Source organism: Propithecus coquereli, unplaced genomic scaffold (genome assembly GCF_000956105.1).
Source record: "Propithecus coquereli isolate 6110/MARCELLA unplaced genomic scaffold, Pcoq_1.0 Scaffold242, whole genome shotgun sequence".
Lineage (NCBI taxonomy): Eukaryota > Metazoa > Chordata > Mammalia > Primates > Indriidae > Propithecus > Propithecus coquereli.
The window spans coordinates 3,128,388-3,151,800 of NW_012147975.1; the positions used below are offsets into that span (position 1 = coordinate 3,128,388).

The following is a 23,413-nucleotide window of genomic DNA, read 5'->3' on the forward strand; positions in this document are numbered from 1 at the left end:
TTGTCCAATTAATTTCTTTCTAATTTTAGTACAGATGGGGTCTTGCTCTTGCTCAGGATGGTTTCGAACTCCTGAGCTCAAACAATCCGCCCGCCTTGGCCTCCCAGAGAGCTAGGATTACAGGCGTGAGCCACCGCGCCCGGCCTGCAATATCATCTTTCAGTTCATGAAGATGCCTAATTTTCAGATCTTTAAGAGGGTGTGTGGTCGTTTTTTCCTACTTTGTGGGGATTATTAGGATATTAAGCATTCCCCTTTGGTATAGTAACTCAAAGGAGAGTGAAGATTTAAATGCAAAATTTGAAAATTTAAAGTATTTGAGCATCTACCTCAGGCAGTAGTTGGTGAAGAAAGATTAATGTCAAAGAAATATAGATGTTTGAACTTAAAATATTCTTTCTGTGAAAAGATGTGGAACAGCAGACCTATTTAACGTGTATTTGTGTCTATCCATGTGTGGGCCATGATATCCTGGAAGAGCACCCTGGAGAGGGAAGTTTTGCATTTACGCACCAAGGCACAAAGAAATATTAGCAGTATTCTTGGTAATGGCAAGAAATTGAAAACAGTTTTAAATGTCCATCACCTGCAGAATAGATATGTTTGCATACCTGATCGTATCTATATGGCAGTGAAAATGTAGGTTTAATTCACTTAGGTATAAATGTGGATAAATCGATTTTTAAAAACAAGATCAATACATATTAAAGCAATTTGTGGGAAGTTCAGAAATGTGAAATTAATATTTGTTTTAAGGATACATACATTAAATGGTAAAACCTAAAAATAAAGGAACTGTGGGGTGGGGATGCATTGGAAATTGCCAGGTAAGAGATTCTTAGGTTTTGTTAATGTTCTATTTCTAAACTTGGGTACTCGTATATACACTGTGGCTTGTATAATACATTGCATTATTAAAAGGGGGATGCTGCACCTTAAGAGAGTTACTAGTATTGCATGAAATGAGGACAGGAGGGGTGCGTGCCAGCTAATAATAGTTTTTACACAAGCACTAAGCATTTTCTGTAAATGGACTATCAAGCAGACCTTTCTATGAGATATTGGGTTATGGTAGGAAATAGGTTTATAGAAGTAGGATGGAACCAATATGTGAAAGGCATTGAAAACCATAGCATGGACATCATGTGGTGAGTAGTAGTAGGTCTTTGAGCAGGACAATGTGAAAAAATGTGCTTCAGGTGGTTTGTATTGGAAGGTGATGAGCTGTGAGCTTGGATGAAAGGAGGCCAGCTGAAAGGCAGCAGAACTGGGAGCTCCAGAAAAGAATGGCAGAGGGAATAGAAAGGTAAGGGCTATATTCTGAGGGATGAGAAAGAAGATGATTTAAGCACAGATTGGCAATAGAGAATGAAGAAGAAAAAGGTTTTGAGTTGTCCACTTTCACTAGAGTCAGCTTCACTTCTATGATCTTACCTGTCAAAGTTACTGCCAGTCTGTAAATCTGGTTTTTAAAGCTGATTCCTGGAGCGGTTTGACAAAGCTCAAATTTTAATTTCAGCTTTGAATGGAAATCGTTAGGATATTAAAGTTGATCTATGAAATAGTATATAGTACAAGTGAGAAAGGTTTATAAGCCCTTGCTCACGTGCATCTCTTACCTATAAAGTTTTTCTTGTGTAAAAATAAGGAAAAATAAATATCACATTCTTAGTTTTTATGAGGATCAAATTACACACAAAAAAATGATGACTGGTGCTTACTATGAAGTAGGTATTATTCTTATTCCTATTTTACGTGTGAGGAAACTGATGTGAAATAATTTGCTCAAGGTCAGACAGCTGTTTTGTAGTAGAACCAGGATTCAAATCAAGGCATTTGGGTCCTCAAAATTCACTGTATATGAAATCAGAATTGTGCAAATATTTGTGGAAATCCAGAGAGTGGAATATTAAGTGGAGGGAGAAGTCTTAAGGCTATAAAATGGAGCCTTGGGAAACTGTTGATTTTGCTTAAGTTGAGAAGAGAGTAAAGTCATGTTTGTGTCATATATCAAATCAAGAGTGAACATTAGTAGGTAAATGGAATAATTTCTGTCTTACAGTATGGGTTTATTTTAATCAGTTTCCTGTGTAGCTTCAATTTGAAAGTATTTCATAGGCTGGACTCAGTGGCTCATGCCTGTAATCCTAGCACTCTAGGAGGCTGAGGCAGGAGGATAGCTTGAGCTCAGGATTTCTAGACCAGCCCGAGCAAGTGTGAGACCCCGTCTCTACTAAAAATACAAAAAATTAGCCGGGCATGGTGGTGCGTGCCTGTAGTTTCAGCTTGAGGCAGGAGGATCACTTGAGCCCAGGAGTTTGAGGTTGCTGTGAGCTAGGCTAAAGCCATGGCACTCACCCAGGCAACAAAGTGAGATTGTCTCAAAAAAAATTTTTTTCATGCCTAATTGAAAGTCACTAGGAAAATGTTTTAAGCCTAGGAAAAAGAAAATACTATTTTAGGTTTGAGTGGCAATTCCTTCCACTGATTAACATGACGTTTTCTATCTTCTCAGCAGCTGAAGCCACTCTGCAACACTTACCTATCATTAATTAGCCTAAGGATCAAGAAGTGGACTAGAAGTTGACTGACTCCAGGTCTGTCAGATGGATTAAGAGTAGTAGTCTTAAAGCAATTAAAAATATTATACTTGTTTTTCAGTTTTCCTGGCACTACACTTTATAATGTTTTATCTTTCCTATTGTGGAATGACACATAGCTTTATATAAAACTGAAATTAATAGAGTTTTATTTCTTATGGGTTTATTATTTAAATAACTGGGTTTTTCTCTCTCTTTTTTCTTTCTTTGTTTTTTTGCAGGGGGGGGGTTATAACTGGTTTTTTATTTAAAAAAAAACTCTTAAGCCACTCAGTCACATGCCATGCAAGATGAGATTATGACACTCAAAAACACAGAATATAAGATTTGAAAGTGGCTCAACCTGTAGGAAGAAAACTGAATAGATCCTCAGATTGTATAATCAAAAAGCAAACCCTTAAATGAAATATATTGATAAGATACGACATAAACATTTTAAAATGAACATTTTCTAACACTTTTAAAGTGGAAACTATATTGGTAAATTCTGACTAAGCCATTATGACATTGAATAAGTGAAGGAAAATTTAAATAAAGAAGTCCTGACCACAGGAATCAATATTTTTGTGTGGTTAGTGACAAAAATCAAGAAGCTACCTTTCCAAATGATGCCACTTTGAAATTACTGATAGCATACTATCCCTGCCATCTATCAGTGACATGATTAAGACATTTTTACTAAATTAGTTTTGCTGACTGCTCCCTTAAACAATATTCAGTTTATTTTCACGTGAATAAGTTAATCATAAGGGTGTTTGGCATAATAGAACATTTGGCAAATCTGAAAATTTCTCACCACCTTTTTATGTGTGATTATCATTCAGAAGAGGAAAATATTATAAAAAAAACTATAGTTTTTTTAGCTGTTGCTTACGTTTGTTTGGGGTTTTGTTCTGTTGCCCAGGCTCTAGTGCCAGTGGCACAGTCATAGCTGTACTCCTGGGCTTGAGCAATCTTTCTGCTGAGCCTCCTGAGTAGCTGGGATTATTATAGGTACATGCCACCATGTCCGGCTTTTTTGTTTTGTTTTTGTTTTTTTGTAGAGACTGGGTCTCACTATGTTGCCCAGGCTGGTCTTGAACTCCTGCCTCAAACGATCCTCCCACCATGGCCTCCCAGAGTGGTAGGATTACAGGCATGAGCCACTGTGCTCACATTTTATATATGTGAGATCAAAGGGTTAAAACAATGTCAGCATGAAGATATTTTTTCCCTAAGTAACTCTACTTTTATGGTTGTACCACATGCCATCTTTTATGATTTTATAGGTGTTATCAAAAAACCACTTTAAGATTAGTTGTTTTTATTTATTTTTTGGGGACAGAGTCTTACTCTTTTGCCTGGGCTAGAGTGACTTGGCATTAGCCTAGCTCACAGCAACCTCAAACTCACGGGCTCAAGCAGTCCTCCTGTCTCAGCCTCATGAGTAGCTGGGACTACAGGCATGCACCACCATGCCTGGCTAATTTTTTCTATATATTTTTAGTTGTCTGGCTAATTTCTTTCTATTTTTAGTAGAGACGGGGTCTTGCTCTTGCTCGGGCTGGTCTCGAACTCCTGACCTGAAGCAATCCACCCACCTCGGCCTCCCGTAGTGCAGGGATTACAGGTGTGAGCCACTGCGCAGGGCCCAAGATTAGTTGTTTTTTGTTGTTGTTTTTTTTTTTTTTTTTTTTTTTTTGAGACAGAGTCTCACTGTGTTGCCTGGGGTAGATGCCGTGGCGTCAGCCTAGCTCACAGCAGCCTCAAACTCCTGAGCTCAAGCTATCCTTCCTGCCTCATCCTCCCGAGTAGCTGGGGACTACAGGCATGTGCCACCATGCCCGGCTAATTTTTTTCTATATATATTTTTTTTAGTTGTCCTATTAATTTCTTTCTAATTTTTAGTAGAGATGGGGTCTTGCTCTTGCTGGTTTCGAACTCCTGAGCTCAAACAATCTGCCCGCCTCAGCCTCCCAGAGAGCTAGGATTACAGGCGTGAGCCACCGCGCCCAGCCAAGATTAGTTGTTTTTAAGAAGTAATTATTTCACACAATTGAGAACATAGCTAAAGATCCATATGATAGTAGTAGATACCTTTAAGACAGAATTTTAATTTTAAATTTAGAAGCTGATGGTCTTTTTATTTTTTCCTATAATGCCTTCTAAAGCACTAAAGTTGGCTTGTGCTCGTTTTATTAATTTCTATGAATAACCCTCTGAAAGAATGACTAAGGGCTTATAGATAATCTTTATTTTGTGTAGGAAGAAATCTAGATCTGGGACAACCATTTGCTTGTGTTCTCCATGAATTTTCAGGGTGTGTCATGTATCAGACTTCTGTCATTTTCGGAAATATTTAGAAATATTCTAGTTCTTAATTGGAGAAGAAATAAATCCAATAAAGGATATCAGATACTCATGGAATGGGAGATAGAATATTAACTAGTAACAATTTTAACATAGGTATAGTATCTGTTTAAGACTATTTAAAACTGTATCATGGGCCAGGCATGGTGGCTCACGCCTATAATCCTAGCACTCTGGGAGGCTGAGGCGGGCAGATTGTTTGAGCTCAGGAGTTCGAGACCAGCCTGAGCAAGAGCGAGACCCCATCTCTACCAAAAATAGAAAGAAATTAATCGGACAACTAAAAATATATAGAAAAAATTAGCCGGGCATGGTGGCGCATGCCTGTAGTCCCAGCTACTCGGGAGGCTGAGGCAGGAGGATCGCTTGAGCCCAGGAGTTTGAGGTTGGTGTGAGCTACACTGACGCCACAGCACTCTAGCCCGGGCAACAAAGTGAGACTCTGTCTCAGAAAAAAAAAACCATATCATGAAATAGTTTTAAGTTCTAGGTTAATTATTTGAATTTGTCTATAAAAATGAGTTTTAGACTCATTTCTTAAGAATTTGATGATCAGATTGCTGCAGTAGGTTTTGTTTTTAATGTTTCCTGATCTTGGATTGGAGGTGCTTTCTGCATTGGTGGGCATTTAGAGTTTATTATTAGAGATTTTAAGTGGGTAAATTGGATTTTGACAATTGATTTTTTTTCTCAAAGGAACCATTTTCAAAATTGTGTTAACCTCTAGTACAATTTACCATGAAAAGTCAATTTTACAATTATGGGAAGAAACATGGAGTAAGAAAGCTAATCTTTTATAAAATTTTAGTAATTTAGTAAATGTCTCAGTCTTGTGCTGACTTTACTAATAGGCAGCAGATCCCGTGTAAATGAGCCTTTAAAAATGGCTTGTACATTTTATGTTTAACATGGACCAGAGATAGTAGAGGAACTGTTTTCAAAAGTGCTTTCTCAACAATGTCATCATATCTGATTTCTCTCAATTTCTTTGTTCTAATAAAAACATTTTTAGAAATTGGTTTAATTATTTGCAATTTGACCAGAAGTCCAACCACGGAGCTTCATTTTAAGTTGAAACTCTGAGTATCTCAAAAATACTAAGGTTTTCGTCGTGGAATTACCTGTTGTCATTGGGATTTGTTTGTCTTGCCCCTTTTCTAAGTTTTTCTGATGTCCATTTTCTGTTTTGTCTTAAGGTTATCATCTTTTACCTTCACTTCTCAACTTTTCCTTTTGTTTATCCACTGTTGTCATATGAGCTACCAAAAATGTAATTGAGCTCTGTAATCTAACAACCATATTTCCTTAAAACATGGCCATTTTTTAGATTATACATATAATAATATCATTATAATTTCTCTGAGGGAGAAGTATAGTTCTTTCAAAAGACTGACTTTTTAGTAGTAGAAAGCTTTGGCTATAGCATGAAAGTCAAAGCTGCAATCAGTAATAACCCTGATATTTCAACATTTTTATTTTTAAAAATCCTCTAAAGGTTTTGACTTTTTAAAAAATAAAATACATGTGAAAATTTAGGGTCAGGTGAGCCAGATATGTAAACAAAGATAAAAAGCTACGGGGACCACCAATGTTTACATAGCATTTCAACCTCCATTCTGTGGCATTTATAAGACATTTCAAAGAAACTTTCATCCAAAGAAATCAACTTGTCTTTATTAGTCTTATCTTAAAGCTTAAGTAGTTTACATAGTGGATCTCATCTAGAACTAGTTTCTTTGGTGTCTCAAATTCATCTTTCTTGGTGTGCAAAAACATCTTCTGTAACTCCAGCCACCTCTGATAGTGTTTATGTGTCTTTTTTAACATTATTATATCTAAATCTTTCTTGCCTGTAACTTTTTTAATACTTCCTCAGCCACTGTATTCGTCTAGTATATCCTTGCTTTAATCTATCATTTGTGGAATTGGTCCCATAATAGACTTGTACGTATTGAATATTGTCTAGTTTTTACTGTAATAAAGTTTAACATGTTAAACTAGTAGTGCTTAGGTGTATTAATGATCAGACATACAAAACTTAGCAATGCCTTATAATAAAATTCTGTAGCAAACAACTTCCGATTTACCTCTGTATGTAGCTGTGATTATAAAATTGTTTCACCAAGGACGTTTGTTGTGTACATCTTTTAATGAATATTTTGTGAGACTCATGTAAATTTTTTGCAAATTCTTATGTGACAGTTTCTGAGGCACAATGCTAATGATTTAAGGAAAAAATGAAGATAATTTCATCCAGAAATACATCTTGGGGGCTCTTAATTTTTAGAACTTAAATTCGCCAGGTGATTGGGTTATTCTTATGAAAAGTTTACAGGAATGTGTGTAATGAGATCTCATTTTCATATTTACCTGTTTTGAGCTCTAGATGTGTTGTAACCCTGAGCATTAAATGAGTACTGGTGGATGTAACTTGGGAAATTTCCCTTCTTTAAATCATACCTGTATTTACTGTACCTAGGTTTTTTTCCTTAGGAGTGCTCCTATTTCTGTACTGACCAGAGTTAGTTCTCCTTACCTTGTAAGATTAGATACCAAGTAAGTACTGCCTGATGTAGGATGGTCAGTAAGAAGGCAGTTAGTTGTATGACTTAAATTTGGGCAGAAATCCTTAAAAACTGTAGGAAATGACTTATTTTTCTTATTCACATCTGTCTTCACCTCAAATTGATTTTGCTGCATAAAGGTCTCAGCTATTATGTTTGGTCTTAGATCTTATACTAGGTACTTGACACCTAACCTTCATTTACTTTTGATTTTACTTGGTTCTTTCTGATAGTGATAATAGGTCTCATTTTCCAAAGCACAATACAACTGATTCATCTTTGACTTGCTGACCTTGATTTTTTGTTTTTAGTCTTCTGGAACTTAAGCATCATACTGTAGGGTGTATTTTTATTCTTCTAAAGGAAGAAACCCATCTGTATTTTTACTGAAATTTTGATGTGCTCAGACATCTAACCCTTCAATTTAAATGTTTTTAAACTCAGTATGAAATTCCCTTTAATAGTTAAACTTTAGTGTGAAAGACTACTTTTTAAATATCTATATGCAGGCTCTGCATACATCTGAAATCTGTTTAAGATATGTAATAAATTCCTCGTAAGTTTGAGATCTTAAATGGTTTTTTTTAATCAACATGATGCATAAGGTTTTTTTTCTTAAAAAAACGGCATCTACTTAAAGGGATTTATGACTAAAATTGCTTATTTTTCTACAGAGTTGTCTGCTGGTTCTCAGCTTGAAGAAGATTCTGCAGTCCTTATTGATCCTTTTTCTTGGCGTTACCATTTTTTTGAAGCAAAGTTAACCTAGCTTTCTAGTTTGAGCTTTCTTTTTGGCCGTCTTTTAAAAAAAATTTTTTTTTAAATCTATAAAATAGACAAGAGATAGTTCTACAATGTCCAAGTCATTCCAGCAGTCATCTCTCGGTAGGGACTCACAGGGTCATGGGCGTGACCTGTCTGCGGCAGGAATAGGCCTTCTTGCTGCTGCTACCCAGTCTTTAAGTATGCCAGCATCTCTTGGAAGGATGAACCAGGGTACTGCACGCCTTGCTAGTTTAATGAATCTTGGAATGAGTTCTTCATTGAATCAACAAGGAGCTCATAGTGCACTGTCTTCTGCTAGTACTTCTTCCCATAATTTGCAGTCTATATTTAACATTGGAAGTAGAGGTCCACTCCCTTTATCTTCTCAACACCGTGGAGATGCAGACCAGGCCAGTAACATTTTGGCCAGCTTTGGTTTGTCTGCTAGAGACTTAGATGAACTGAGTCGTTATCCAGAGGACAAGATTACTCCTGAGAATTTGCCCCAAATCCTTCTGCAGCTTAAAAGGAGGAGAACTGAAGAAGGCCCTACATTGAGTTATGGTAGAGATGGCAGATCTGCTACACGGGAGCCACCATACAGAGTACCTAGGGATGATTGGGAAGAAAAAAGGCACTTTAGAAGAGATAGTTTTGATGATCGTGGTCCTAGTCTCAACCCAGTGCTTGATTATGACCATGGAAGTCGTTCTCAAGAATCTGGTTATTATGACAGAATGGATTATGAAGATGACAGATTAAGAGATGGAGAAAGGTGTAGGGATGATTCTTTTTTTGGTGAGACCTCGCATAACTATCATAAATTTGACAGTGAGTATGAGAGAATGGGACGTGGTCCTGGCCCCTTACAAGAGAGATCTCTCTTTGAGAAAAAGAGGGGCGCTCCTCCAAGTAGCAATATTGAAGACTTCCATGGACTCTTACCGAAGGGTTATCCCCATCTGTGCTCTATATGTGATTTGCCAGTTCATTCTAATAAGGTGAGTTAATGCTACAGATGCTTCTAATTTCTTTTACATTGTAGTGCCTATTCTGTATTTACCTATATCTTTTACTCTAATTCTGTAGTCTGATGACACTGAGTTGATCGAGAATTTTTTACTTTTGAGAACACTTTATTTGGAAGGTAATTGTTTTTGAGCGTTTTAAACCAGGGCTTTACATTAATACAATCTGCCTAGATTACTTCTGGCCACAAAGCTGTCATCCACTGGGATTATCTTGTTGGTTTTTGGCATCAATATGTTCTTCTTAATCATATATTTAAGCAGGTTTTTTGTCTGCTTGTTGAATTGTTTTAAGTATTTTTTTTTTTTTTTGCAGTCAATGTGCTCTACCATTCAGGATGCTAGATTTCAGCTCTCCATCTGTCTTGATTGCTGATTTGTATGTAGTAAAGATGTATTCTTGAACAATTCTCTTTTTTTCCTTATCTGTGGCTACAGGGAAAGTTAATGTAGAGCCCTGGTGTTTGTTTCAGTATGTTTCATATTTTAGATTAGTTCATTCTTCCTTTTTTAATTTCCCTTTAACACAAACTCTCATGCTGTGACTGAAATTTTTCATCATTTTTTTTCTCCTTTTCCACAACTTTCTTAAACATACTTCAGAACTCACTTTTTATTATCCCATATTGCATCTATCCCTTTAGAGACTTGGACAAATCAACTGCTATAGTATCCTGCTCTATGTTCCTCGTAAACAAATTCTTTTTCTGAGTTAGGCTTAGACTTCTGGTATAGTCATTTGAAAAAAAAAAATCTAATTCTCCTTTGCTTTAATTATCACATCTGGCAAAATGGGAACTTTTTCAAAATGCCCTTTAAAATACATTGTCCCTTCTCTTTCAACTTTTTCAGTGTTATTCGTTCTCACTGGTTTTTTTTCCCAGCATACAGTGCAGTTGACAAGAAGTCAACAATATACCACCCCATTAGGTTGATCTGTAATGTGTGACCATCTATTTTTCCTGATGTACTATATAGTTATTCTACTTAACTGGAACAAGTTGCTGCCATGAAATTGATTTGATGGTTACTGTCATGGGTTTTTCTTTACAGTAACATCTGGAAGGGTCATTTTCATATCTATTCCTTTGATAATGCATTTTTTAGTGAGTATTTTTTAGTAGACTAAATCATATCCTTAGAGTTTTGTTTTTAGTATTCTGTTAAAGAGTATTACCAATCACTCCCTTTTCTATGTTGGGATATCAGTTACTCTCTAATCCATACCAAAGTAAATTAACAAATGCTAAACTTAGGTTTATAGATTTATTTTCATTTAAGAAATAGAATCCCAAACTCATAAAAGTCAGCAAGTTTTAATTGGTAGATGTTTTGCTTGTTACCTTTTTCTAAATTTGTTGGATATGTTTAATATATCATGGAATTTATGTTTTTGTTCAATATTAAACTTCAGGTTTTAGGTCTGGTGTGAATTGATAAAATGAAAAGTCCATTAAACTTTGGTGACTCCAATTTTTTCTTTGTTACTTCTTGCCCGTTTATAAAGAAATAGTAGTAGAAATGGCAGTATGGCCAATGTGCTCAGAAAGGATCTCTAAATTCTCAGGAAAATAGATAGTTACAGTGTCTCAAATGAAAGTGATTTTAAGGGAGTTAAAATCTTTACTACTGGAGTCATAAAGCTATTGGGACATCATAAAGGAACACAAAAGGAAACCATGAGAGGACTTACATCAGAGAAAAGTTTGTTTTTTGTATATGATTATTCAACTTTTACTGCTTTCAAGTTCCTGAAGAAAGCTAATAAGTGGATCTAAATTAACAAAAGAGCAGTTTTTAAATATTTGATGAAACGCTGGATTCAAGAGTAAGATACCCTACCCTAGTATAAGAGATACTTTCAGCCTGTAAAAATGCTTAGGTTCTAGCTACTTTTGGTATTGCATTAAAATACTAAGTACATTTAAGAACTATTTTAGAGGCCTTTTATTTGTTTGGTTTACAAAATTTATGATATTTTTAAATTGGACCAATTTTAAGAAGTTTAAATTCATGAATTTTTTAAAATTTCTAGCTGTCCTAACATGTTTTCTATGTATGTGCATTATTGAAAAAAAATAATTAAAATTTCACTTTGGCAGTGGACTCTTCTCATTTTATAACTGATACAGAAACACCTTTATAGAAAATTCCTGTGGTGGAAGTAGATAATGAAAATTTTTTAAACATTTAATCCTGCTCTCTGGTATTGCTGCATAACTTGGAAAATCTGTTCTTTTCAGTTAGTGGTAATGTTAAATAGTCTACATGATCAAAAGTTCTTCTTACTATGAAATAAACTTAGGTGGAAAACATCTAATTTGTCATCATGGAGTATCATTTTTGATATTTTTAGGTGCCTTTAAGTGATGGTGTCGCTTTTATTTCTTTCTAGGTAATTTTAGAACGTCAAGTTGCTTTTCTGCACAATCTCAAACTTTCCTCAGGTTCTTTTCACTTAAAATTCCCCACTACAGCCCTTTGGCTGTCTTGTCACTTGAGTTTATATTTTTTCTTTTAGTATTACTCTAAAAGCCCATAAATTATTCTTTATTCTGCCATTCTGGAAGTGCTTCCTAAATTACTCTTTGTTTATATAAATTAAGGTAGCTCAAATACATCAAAGTGAATGTAGTTTTCTTACAGCAACTTCTCAGTTCAAAAAGTGAATCCTTATTCTTTATTAATCTAACATGAGAGTTACTTCAGCTTAGAATCCAAGGATGTAGGTGTTAAAAACCCTTTCGCTTAGTCCTTACCATAAACCAAACATTAAGAGATCAGGTATAGTAGTACAGATTAGTAATAAGTGGGTTTGGGAGGTAAATGACTGATTTTTCTCATCTTGGCCTTCCTTTTAACACTTTAAAAGACGAGACACGCTTTTACCATAAGTTTGAATCTTTAAAGAACATGGGGAATTGGATATAATTTCTGTTCAGCTGTGTACCCTTTGACTCTCCTGTGAATTAGAAGCATGCCTAATAGGATGACATTTATTTCCTTTGCCAAAACACTACTACTTAAGGATATTTTTAATAAATTCTGCAAGTTTTTTAGTTCAGAAAAGTCTAAGTTAATGTTTAATTTGTTTAATCCTTTTGAATTTTGTGGACTTTACCTATGGCTGTTATTGCTTATAGCCATTTTAAAAGTGGTCACCAACAAGTCTACGGTCGCTATGTTGCCCCGGCTGTTTGGCTGGTCTTGACTTCTGGGCTCAATCGATTCTCCCACCTTGGCTTCCCAAAGCACTGGGATCACAGGTGTGAGCCACCGTGCCCAGCCTGTTAGCCATTATTAAAAAAAATATATATCTAGCTTTAAAAACATGGGAATAGTATTTGATAGCTCCCCACATTCTAAGGAAATACCATTCTGTTTGGATGTATTCCATCTTAGTTCTTTCACGGGATTTTAGTTAATTCTGTCAGGACATAGGAATGTATGTGAACTGCTATAGTATAAATCAGTTTTTCCAAAGTTAGGATCTCATTTCTAAAATACCATTCTTTTATAAAATACCAAGCTTTTCAAAAAGGAGTATCTTGTGCCTTATTTTAGTCCAGCTCTAAGTGAGACACCCCCCACCCTTTAAAAACACATTGCCTAGCCATGTTTTATATCCAGATGTATTAGGTAGTGTGGGTTTTTACAGAAGTTGCCTCAATTCGTGAAGCACCAATAATAGTTGTAAAGCAGGAATTCCGAAACAGTGCAATATATGCAGCAGTTTGTGGGGAGGGTGTTTTGTTTTGTTTGAGCACTTACCGTGTGCCTGGCAAGAGTCTGATAAGCAGACTCTTTAACTCATTTGCTTTTCACAACTCTATGAGAATATTTTCCCAGTGAATTTAAATAATGTGATCCAAAGATTCACATCTAATAATATACATTTGGGGAGTGTAACATAGGCAACCTAGCAGCAGAGCCTACTTTCCCCAGCTCCTCTTTCTTATATTGCCTAAACAGTTAACTCATTTATATTTGGATTTCTTTTCCTACAGACAGGAGAATGTGTTTGAATAAAATAAAGTTAATTTCTTCAAATTCAAAATAAACCACAAAGGCACAGATATTGGCAAAATGTAATATTTCCCTCCCTGAAATTTGGAAGCAGGCATTCCTTAAATTTACTTCTTTATTTTGGGAAAATACAGTGGGAGCTTAATATTTTGATAAATGGAGATCGTTTTCTAGATAAGCCATTCCTGTTGAATTGTTAGCTTTCTATGGCCGAGCTAATCATGGTGCATTTTTCACTACATATTTAGTAGGTAGTACGCTTGAAAATGCCTCACGGGCTGAATTAAATTAAAGATTCTATTTTTAACTAATCGTTCACATTTATAGCATATATTTCCTAGAAGAGTAGATATAAACATGGATATTTTACCATTTAGAGTGCTATAAAATGCCACTTCTATTAATATACAGTGGTCCATAGTATGGTCTGTCATAGAAATTAATATGCCTTGCTGATCTCAAGGTCACTTACTACTCTTGATCTTTATTAACTCTTTATCTTTTCCTTGTCAAGTCTCTAAGTGTGTTGACCAAGTTATCCAGTTTTTCCAAGAATGTGCATAGCGTATTTGAGGGCAGGATCAAGCTTCAAGGATTCAGAGAAATAGCTTTAAATTAAATCAGTGTGATTTAATGAATGGGCAGGTGTTTGTATAGCCTATGGTACTGCATAGACATTAACATCCTAGAGTTTGAATGGTTCAGATGAAAATATTTTAGCTTTATTTTTGTTAATTCTACTAATTTACTTTGCTGCAGGAGTGGAGTCAACATATCAATGGAGCAAGTCACAGTCGTCGATGCCAGCTTCTTCTTGAAATGTAGGAGTTTGAAATACCTTTAAAGCATCCTTATCGTGAATCAGAAACAGCCATTATTGGTCTTTGGGAGTTCGTCATTTACTTGTAATATCCACAATGTTATTATCACATAGTTGATACTGTCTGGGCAATACTAATTACAAATAAAATGTTTAGATCTGGAAACCTTATATTGAATATTAGATGCAGTGATAGCAGTACTTTGTTATTTAATATTATTTCTAGGATAAATACGCATTGGTCTTTTTTTATACAAATTGAAATAATTTGTAATAGGCTTAGTGAAAGATAACATTTGATATGTAGAATGGATTCATAATAGCATTTTAAATAATAACATGCTCTAAAAATACAGAAGATAGAGAAAAGAGAGGGAAGGGGTCATTAAAAGAATCTAATTAGTTGTGAAGCAAAATCCTTAATAACGTATTTTTTGCTTTTGAGATGCCTTTGGTTCTGAGTTTAAGCTGCTACCATGAAATGGAATTCCTAAAGAAACTCCCTGCACAAGCAGCACACTGTCCCATTGTTCACTGGAATTGCAGTTTTCACATATACCTAACTCTGTTAGGGCTATCCTTTCTTTCTAATGTCACAATGCAACTCTGTTCTTGGTATTTAATATTGAAGGAAAATCTGTGGTCTGTTCTTGTTTCTATGTCATCCACATTTCTAATTCCTTATGCAACACTTTTCCTCCTTAAGATTTAACAAATATAGGAAAAATTTAATTTCAACATATATTACCTACATTTGCAAGCAATACAAAAGTTTATTCTCATTAATTTGGATTATTTTGAATTTCTGAATTTTTTCTTCTGAAGTATCTATAGGACATGCTTTGAAACTAATATTTCTAACATGTAAACTCTCAGATAACTTTACTAATAAATGATCTCTATTTTAGAGGCCAAACGAGGCTACTTTGTGAAAAGGACAGGTTTATTTTAAAGTTAATTTTCTGGTCTTTTTAAAGCTACCCAGAATGGAATCCTGACAATGATACAGGACACACAATGTAAGTTAAAATTTTTTAAGCTACTGTTTGTAAAGGAGATCAATGTACGGAATGTAATTGATTGTACACAATGTAAGTTAAAAAATTTTTTTAAGCTACTGTTTGTAAAGGAGGTCAATGTACAGATTCAGGTTTAACATTGAACATTTCATAAATAAAAACATTTTTGGAATTTCTTTACAAAAATGAGGTTTGATAAAATTCACTGTAGTTGACAAAATTTTTAGCAAATATTTTATATAGTAATTTTTATTCTTTTATTGTTAATTTAGATTTTTGCCTAGTTACCTGACACATAGATGCCCTGAAATAGTGAAGTGGTCACAGTCATGCAAGAGGTTCTTTAACAATAAAATCTTAATTATTTCTGATGGACTTTTTGTCATACTTTATGTTTTATGTCTTCATATTACTAGGGGTGATCCCTTCATGTTGCAGCAATCTACAAACCCAGCCCCAGGAATCCTGGGACCTCCACCTCCCTCATTTCATCTTGGGGGACCAGCAGTTGGACCAAGAGGAAATCTGGGTGATTATACAAAATTCATGTCACTTTTCCCTGATAGGTTTTACCGTAAAAATTAAATGCAATGATTATAGGCAAAAGAAGGCTCATTCAAATGTCACTGAAAAATAACATTGCATGAAAAGATACGGCAATAACCTTTTCATTTGTGTTTGAAAGATGTCCATTTTTCAATTAAAATAGCTTCTTTATAGCAAGTATATTTATTTAAAAAGACTGAAAAAAATATTTTTCCTCCCATAAAGGTGCTGGAAATGGGAACCTGCAAGGACCTAGACACATGCAGAAAGGCAGAGTGGTCAGTAATACAGCCCTTGCTTTTCCCATATTTACAGTTTTGGGGAATGTGATTTGACTTAAGTCCTTACTGATTAAGTCTTTATCGTGATCTTTAGGAACACTGCTGTAGTTTGAAAACAATCGGGGTTTTGTATGGCTTTGATAATAGTTCAAAATTTAATCTTTATATGCCTGTGGTCTAGAGATCTCACCTTGATTCAGCATCTTAGAAACTTTGCTGTCCAGTTATGTACACAGTATTCAATTTAAAAACCAGTGTAGAGATTATCTTCTGAAACTTTGAAATAGTATAACTATTTGGATATAGTCAGAAAGAATTTACCCCAGTGAAATTTGACTTGCTGTGCGTAGTTATGAGTTAATATTTGAACTACTTAACTCTCTTCTGGTTAATTGTAGACTATGAAAGTTCTGATGCATAACCTGTTTCATATTGTTTTAAATAGACTTTTAATAACTTGGTTTCTTCCTATCCGATAGGAAACTAGCCGAGTTGTTCACATCATGGATTTTCAACGAGGGAAAAACTTGAGATACCAATTGTTACAGCTTGTGGAACCATTTGGAGTCATTTCAAATCATTTGATTCTAAATAAAATTAATGAGGTATGAGTTGAAAGAAGGGTATTATGTATTCATTTTACTAATATATATTTACTAAAGAGATTAAATGATTTTGTATTAGAAAAGGAATTAATGGAATCTTAAATCATCAGTATGAAGTGTAATAGAGGAAAAAGCCAATAGTTTATATATGTCAATAATATTCCAGTACTGGCGGATTATCATTATCTTTATAAATTGTGGTCCTGAAGTAGGAATTGTCTTTATTATCATACTACTATAAGAGCTGTAAAAGGAAAATTCTTTGAAAAGCCATTTCAGATCTATAACAAAATGGTGCCAAGTCATTATTTCAATCTAATAGGCATAATAAATGATAATATAATTTAGAAGCATGAATATAATCTGAGGTGGCTTTTTAATAAAATAGCAAATTGGCAACATTGGTTTTTTGTTTTTCAGTTCTTAAAAATACTTTCAGTTTAATGATTAAATCTATTATCTCGAAAGATTTGGGCCAGTGTGTTTTAGAAATACTTTTTTATACATTTACAGGCTTTTATTGAAATGGCAACCACAGAGGATGCTCAGGCTGCAGTGGATTATTATACAACCACACCAGCATTAGTATTTGGCAAGCCAGTGAGAGTTCATTTATCTCAGAAGTATAAAAGAATAAAGGTAATACCTATTTTTTTGTTCATGTTTTATATCACTTTTAATACATCATTTAAATGTTTTTTAACTTTGGTTATTTAGCAAATTGTTGCTAAAATCTAGAATATTCTTAACTATTGACTATTAATTACAGTATACCCACCCCTTTTTTGTTTATTAAAGAAACCCGAAGGGAAGCCAGATCAGAAGTTCGATCAAAAGCAAGAGCTTGGACGTGTGATACATCTCAGCAATTTACCCCATTCTGGCTATTCTGACAGTGCTGTCCTCAAGCTTGCTGAGCCTTACGGAAAAATAAAGAATTATATATTGATGAGAATGAAGAGTCAGGTAATTTATATATGGAGGTTTTGAAAAAGATAAATTTCTCAAAGTGCTTTAAGATTTTTCAGTATATCCTCATGTTAGTGAGGAAAGCAAGGGGGAGTAATTTTCTTTACCTTAGAGGTAAATTTTCTTAGCCCATACAATGATGAATGGTTTTTTTTTATTGTTGTTAACTGTTTGGGGTGTTTTTTCGTTGTCTTTTTTTTAAGTTTCAGTAGATGGCTCATAGTAAAGGATTGAATAAATACTAAAAAGTAGAAAGTAAAGGTCTTTTACCCTGGCTAGTAGCACTATTTAATTCTGAATCCTGATACTTGCTTTCTTTACTTTGATTTTGCCAAATTGCTCTTCAGCAAGGTTACACCAATTTATATTTCCACCAGCATTGTTTGAGAGTACTTTGCAAACACTGGATATTTCAGACTTCAAAATCTGTGAATTTAATAGGTGAATTACATTATCTCATACTTGAAATTTCGAAAATTTGACTGGGCACGGTGGCTCACGCCTGTAATCCTAGCACTCTGGGAGGCCAAGGCGGGCAGATTGTTTGAGCTCGGAAGTTCGAGACCAGCCTGAGCAAGAGCGAGACCCCGTCTCTACTAAAAAAAATAGAAAGAAATTATCTGGACAACTAAAAATATGTAGAAAAAATTAGCTGGGCATGGTGGCGCATGCCTGTAGTCCCAACTACTCGGGAGGCTGAGGCAGGAGGGTTGCTTGAGCCCAGGAGTTTGAGGTTGCTGTGAGCTAGGCTGACGCCACGGCACTCACTCTAGCCAGGGCAACAGAGTGAGACTCTGTCTCAAAAAAAAACATTTTGAAAATTTGGAGAAAGGAGAGCATCTTTTCTTTCTTCTTTCGTTAAACACTTTTGTAACTCAGCATTTAAAGTTTGTGTCCTTCTATGCTTTTATTTTTCTTGTATTTTTATTAATGTCTAATAGTCCAATAAACTTATTGTCTTTTTTTTTTTTTTTTTGAGACAGAGTCTCCCTCTGTCACCCCAGCTAGAGTACAGTGGCATCACTGTAGCTCATTGCAACCTTAAACTCCTGGGCTCAAACTTCCTGCCTCAACCTCCCGAGTAGTTGGGACTACAGGTGCACCCCACCACACCCAGCTAATTTTTTTCTGTTTTTTTGTAGAGACAGGGTTGAACTCCTGAGCTCAAACAATCCTCCTGCCTGGGCCCCCCAGTGTCCTAGGATTACAGGCCACCTCACCCAGCTGTGCTTCTTACTTACTTTCAGAAGGAGTATATATAGGTGGTTTAATGTTTGTTGCTGCAGTGATTCTTGGGGACTTTGTATATCTGACACCTTGTCCTTATATTATTCAGTGTCCTTAAACTCTTACCAGTATCGCTGTGCTAAAGGTTGGATTTTCCTAACAAGTATATAGAATAAATAGTAAACACTGGAGTTTTAATACAATTCTGTGAAAAATAGTACCATTATTGCAATTTTCTTTTTAAGGCCTTCATCGAAATGGAGACAAGAGAAGATGCAATGGCAATGGTTGACCATTGTTTGAAGAAAGCCCTTTGGTTTCAGGGGAGATGTGTAAAGGTTGACCTGTCTGAGAAATACAAAAAACTGGTACTGAGGGTATGTAGTACTTGTCTGTCATCATTTAAAAGCTTTTCACATATTTCAAACCACAACATTCTTATAAACATTTCTATATGTTAAAAATATGATTATTGAAATACAGGTTTATTGAAAGAGATAAACCTATTGAGAGAAGTATGTTATTTAAAAAGAACCCTTTTTTGGTCTTCTAGTGGCCGAAGTTTTTAAATTGGTGTTCTGTAAGGGAGACTCCCAGTGCTTTTGTATATTTAAGATTTTAACAGAGTTCCACTACCAAAGTTTATTGTCTACTTCTCTGTTGGTATGGTGATTGATAAACTTTTGACTATAGACAGCTTAAGTTCTTGGGTATGCTTAAAGGGATAAGCTGAGTTGACTATTTAAGGGATGGTCACCAATTATTCCTTGGATAATTATATATTCTGCAAATTAATGTATTTAACTTCCACAAAACTTTTGTCTTCTAGATTCCCAATAGAGGCATTGACTTACTGAAAAAAGATAAATCACGGTAATTTCATTTTGTGTGTGTTTATATACACTGGTATATTAGATTTTTATTTTTCAAACCCAGAATAATTGTGTGTCTTTTTGATTCCAGAAAAAGATCTTACTCTCCAGATGGCAAAGAATCTCCAAGTGATAAGAAATCCAAAACTGATGGGTCCCAGAAGACTGAAAGTGCAACCGAAGGTAAAGAACAAGAAGAGAAGTCAGGTGAAGATGGTGAGAAAGATACCAAGGATGACCAGACAGAGCAGGAACCCAATATGCTTCTTGAATCTGAAGATGAGCTACTCGTAGATGAAGAAGAAGCAGCAGCGTTATTAGAAAGTGGCAGTTCAGTGGGAGATGAGACTGATCTTGCTAATTTAGGCGATGTAACTTCTGAGGGGAAAAAGGAGCCTTCGGATAAAGCTGTGAAAAAAGATCCAAGTACTTCAGCAGCAGCAAAGAAAAAGCTTAAAAAGGTAAAGGAAAATCTTATATTAACTTTTAATAGAATACTAGATCAGATGAGTGTTTCAAATTAATTACTCTTGCAGATAAGGAGAATTACTAGAAAAGTGATCATATATGAACCAAAATATAAACATTTAAATCTAAACTCTGCAATAAATAGATTAAATAGGACATTTTATTATAGTTGCTTAAAAATAAAGTCAACTTAAACAAAAAAGAAACTTTAGTATTGAAGGAAAAGGACTTAAACAACATTTGCTTCTGTAGTGTAATGGTATTGTATAAGTAGGTAGCCTTATAGTACAGCTTATATTTTTAATAGATGGGGTATGAGTTTGTAGTAAGTTAACTGACCCAAGATACTTAAAACGTTTTGCCACTAATTCCAAAATTATTGAATTTGAAGAGCTTTTTCTATTTGAGAAATGTAGGCGTGGTCAGGTATTTTAATACTTTTGAAAACAATTTTATTAGAACACATATAAGTCATTTACAAGCACATATAAGGTGAATATAAATATAAAAATACATGGTATAAAGAATAGTAAAACAAAAGACCCATGTTGTGTTGACTACCTATCTTAAAGATTCGGACATTAAAAAATGCCTTTGAAGCAATCCCTTTAATGTTAAATGGCTCTTGAAATGTAGAGTAAAATGAGAGTTTTGCCATCTTATTCTATTGGTTCCTTTTAAGCAACATTCAGCTATTTGAAAACTAATATTTACCTCCAGGTTTTGATGGCTTGGTCAAAAATAACTTACTGTATTTTTCTGACTGGAGTGGATGATTGTTGTATAATATGTTTACACTTGTAAGAGCCAATAGTTATTGACAGTGGCATTTATTACGTGTCATAAATCCTATCTTAGCTCTTTATATATTTATTAATGTAATCCTTGCAATAATTATATGCAGTTAAGTGCCATTGTTATTCCCATTCCATAAATGAAATTGAAGTATGGAGAAGTTTAATAACTCAGTCTAGTTCTTACTATTTGTAAGTGACAGAGCCAAAATTTAAACCTAGGCAGTCATGCTCCAGAGCCTGATTTCTTAACCATTACATTATTTCACTCTGCGTGTTTTCTCTAAACAAGAGTTATCATAAGATACCGTCTCTTGCAAAGGACATAACTACTTTTATCAAATCAAGTTCTTTTACACATATCCCTAGCAGCATAATTAGTCTCAGAAAGTGTAAAATATGAATATCCTTGTCTCATTTACTTTCTCCTCTTTGTGTGAGACAGGTCTTCCATTATTTAGTTTTAAAACAAACTAAATTGTTTTTTAAATCAAAGTGATTTTAGAGGACAAAGGAAAAAATCAGTATTTAGAGAGAATTAATAAAGACAAAGACGCTATCCCTTTCCCTTCAAGTAAAGTAAATGGAAGGGATGCTGCAGGATAATTGTTGCAGAGTAAATTTGTCTTTCTTAACAGCGTCGTTTCCCAGGGAGTATGGAAGGTTTTGTCACTCTAGATGAGGTTGGTGATGAGGAAGATTCGGAACTTCAGAAACTTCGTAAATCGGGCATGGCATTTAAATCTGGTGACAAAAATGATGATGGTTTGGTTGAAATTAAGGTGGACAAGATCGAGGAACTTGATCAAGAAAACGAAGCAGCGTTGGAAAATGGAATTAAAAATGAGGAAAACACAGAACCAGGTGCTGAATCTGCTGAGAATGCTGATGATCCCAGCAAAGATACAAGTGAAAATGCAGATGGACAAAGTGATGAAAACAAGGAGGACTATACAATCCCAGATGAGTATAGAATTGGACCATATCAACCCAACGTTCCTGTTGGTGAGATTTAAGTCTTTGTTCACCCTTCTCCACCCTCTACAGCAAACTCTTAATAAAATAGGAGTTTAAAATTGGGTTTATATAAGCTCTGATAGCATTTTAAATTAGCTTTATTTCTGTAGGGAATAATTTTAAACTTCAATTGACATGCTATTCTCTTTTCCTGTTTCCCATGTTTCCTGATTTTGTGTTATTTTGTGTTACCATTTCACAATATGTTTTTTCTCCTCGCAAAGTTTTCTACAAATTGCATGTTGTTTTTTGTTTTGTTTTTCTGTTATATTTCTGTCTTAAAAAGTACAATTAGGTCGGACCTTAAATATCAGTTAAGTACAAACAATGTCATGGTTTTGTTTTTAGGTTAGGCCATATTGGACTTCTTACAAATAATGTCTCATTTAAAATATATTGACGGGTAAAAAGATTTGAGAATACTAAATAAAACCTTCAGTTGACTTAATTTGTAAGAATGTATGTTTGTGTTTCTAGGTATAGACTATGTGATACCTAAAACAGGGTTTTACTGTAAGCTGTGTTCACTCTTTTATACAAACGAAGAAGTTGCAAAGAATACTCATTGCAGCAGCCTTCCTCATTATCAGAAATTAAAGGTAAGGCTGAATCTAAGAAAAGGAAGTTCTGTTTTGAAAACTAATGAATCATTTAAGTTATGGAAATAAGTGGGGTGTATAAGTCATGTGTGCAGTATTACTCTGGATCCAGTGTACTGCTTCATCCTGAAAATCACCCTTTTTTTTCCTTTATTGATGGGCCTTAAGCAGTTTATGGATTCCAGAAACATCTATTGAACATGTTGTCATACTTTTCCCAAATTAAATAATTTATTTATTTCTAACCATATTATAAATTATATGATAAACTTATTCAGGTATTCTCTAATTGGTTTTAGACTGTAATTTCTCTACTTTGGAAGATGCTGGAGACTTGAATGTCAAGTGGAATAAGTAAAGTGTCATGTCTCTTCATATTTAGTGATTTTTACATTGACATTATTTATTAATAATGACACTTCAGTTTTTTATGACCAACAGTACATAAAGATAAAAGCATAAATTAATAAAGCACAACATAACTTAAGAATATTTCCTATTTGGATATATTGAGATTTGAATTTTTAGCTAGTGGCCCCTTTAAGGACTAATTACTGAAGGTAGATAGTTGAAGAACACTTGAAAGTAGTAAAGAACTCATAATTGTAAATAACTTGTTTTTTCATACTGCTTTATAATAAAAAGTCATGTTCTCTGTGTTGACTAAATGGATACAGGTATCCTTGAATCTTGGAATAATTCGAGTTCTTGGCTGTTTCACTTTTATTTCTTTTAAATGTAACTGTTCTTTACTACCTATATGTCTCTTACCATTGTGTTTATTAAAAAAAGAATGGCGGCCAGGCGCGGTCGCTCACGCCTGTAATCCTAGCACTCTGGGAGGCTGAGGCGGGCGGATTGTTT

The 23,413-nt window shown here is 34.6% G+C and overlaps 1 protein-coding gene across 4 annotated transcripts in view; it reads left to right on the forward strand.

The window, feature by feature from the left end:
* The window catches only part of MATR3 (matrin 3), a 33,777-nt gene that overhangs the window by 4,402 nt on the left and 5,962 nt on the right, over positions 1-23,413 (forward strand). The window contains exons 2-15 of one of the 4 annotated variants that reach the window (XM_012646367.1): positions 2,516-2,597; positions 8,188-9,279; positions 14,092-14,153; positions 15,130-15,171; positions 15,588-15,700; positions 15,943-15,995; positions 16,478-16,603; positions 17,117-17,242; positions 17,402-17,569; positions 19,045-19,176; positions 19,629-19,672; positions 19,763-20,132; positions 21,572-21,938; positions 22,428-22,549. In XM_012646367.1, the coding sequence (XP_012501821.1) occupies positions 8,368-9,279; positions 14,092-14,153; positions 15,130-15,171; positions 15,588-15,700; positions 15,943-15,995; positions 16,478-16,603; positions 17,117-17,242; positions 17,402-17,569; positions 19,045-19,176; positions 19,629-19,672; positions 19,763-20,132; positions 21,572-21,938; positions 22,428-22,549 (2,637 nt within the window). In that variant the 5' untranslated portion in view covers positions 2,516-2,597; positions 8,188-8,367. The remainder of the gene's footprint in view (positions 1-2,515; positions 2,598-8,187; positions 9,280-14,091; positions 14,154-15,129; positions 15,172-15,587; positions 15,701-15,942; positions 15,996-16,477; positions 16,604-17,116; positions 17,243-17,401; positions 17,570-19,044; positions 19,177-19,628; positions 19,673-19,762; positions 20,133-21,571; positions 21,939-22,427; positions 22,550-23,413) is intronic. The other 3 variants (XM_012646368.1, XM_012646366.1, XM_012646369.1) reach the window with 3 other exon arrangements.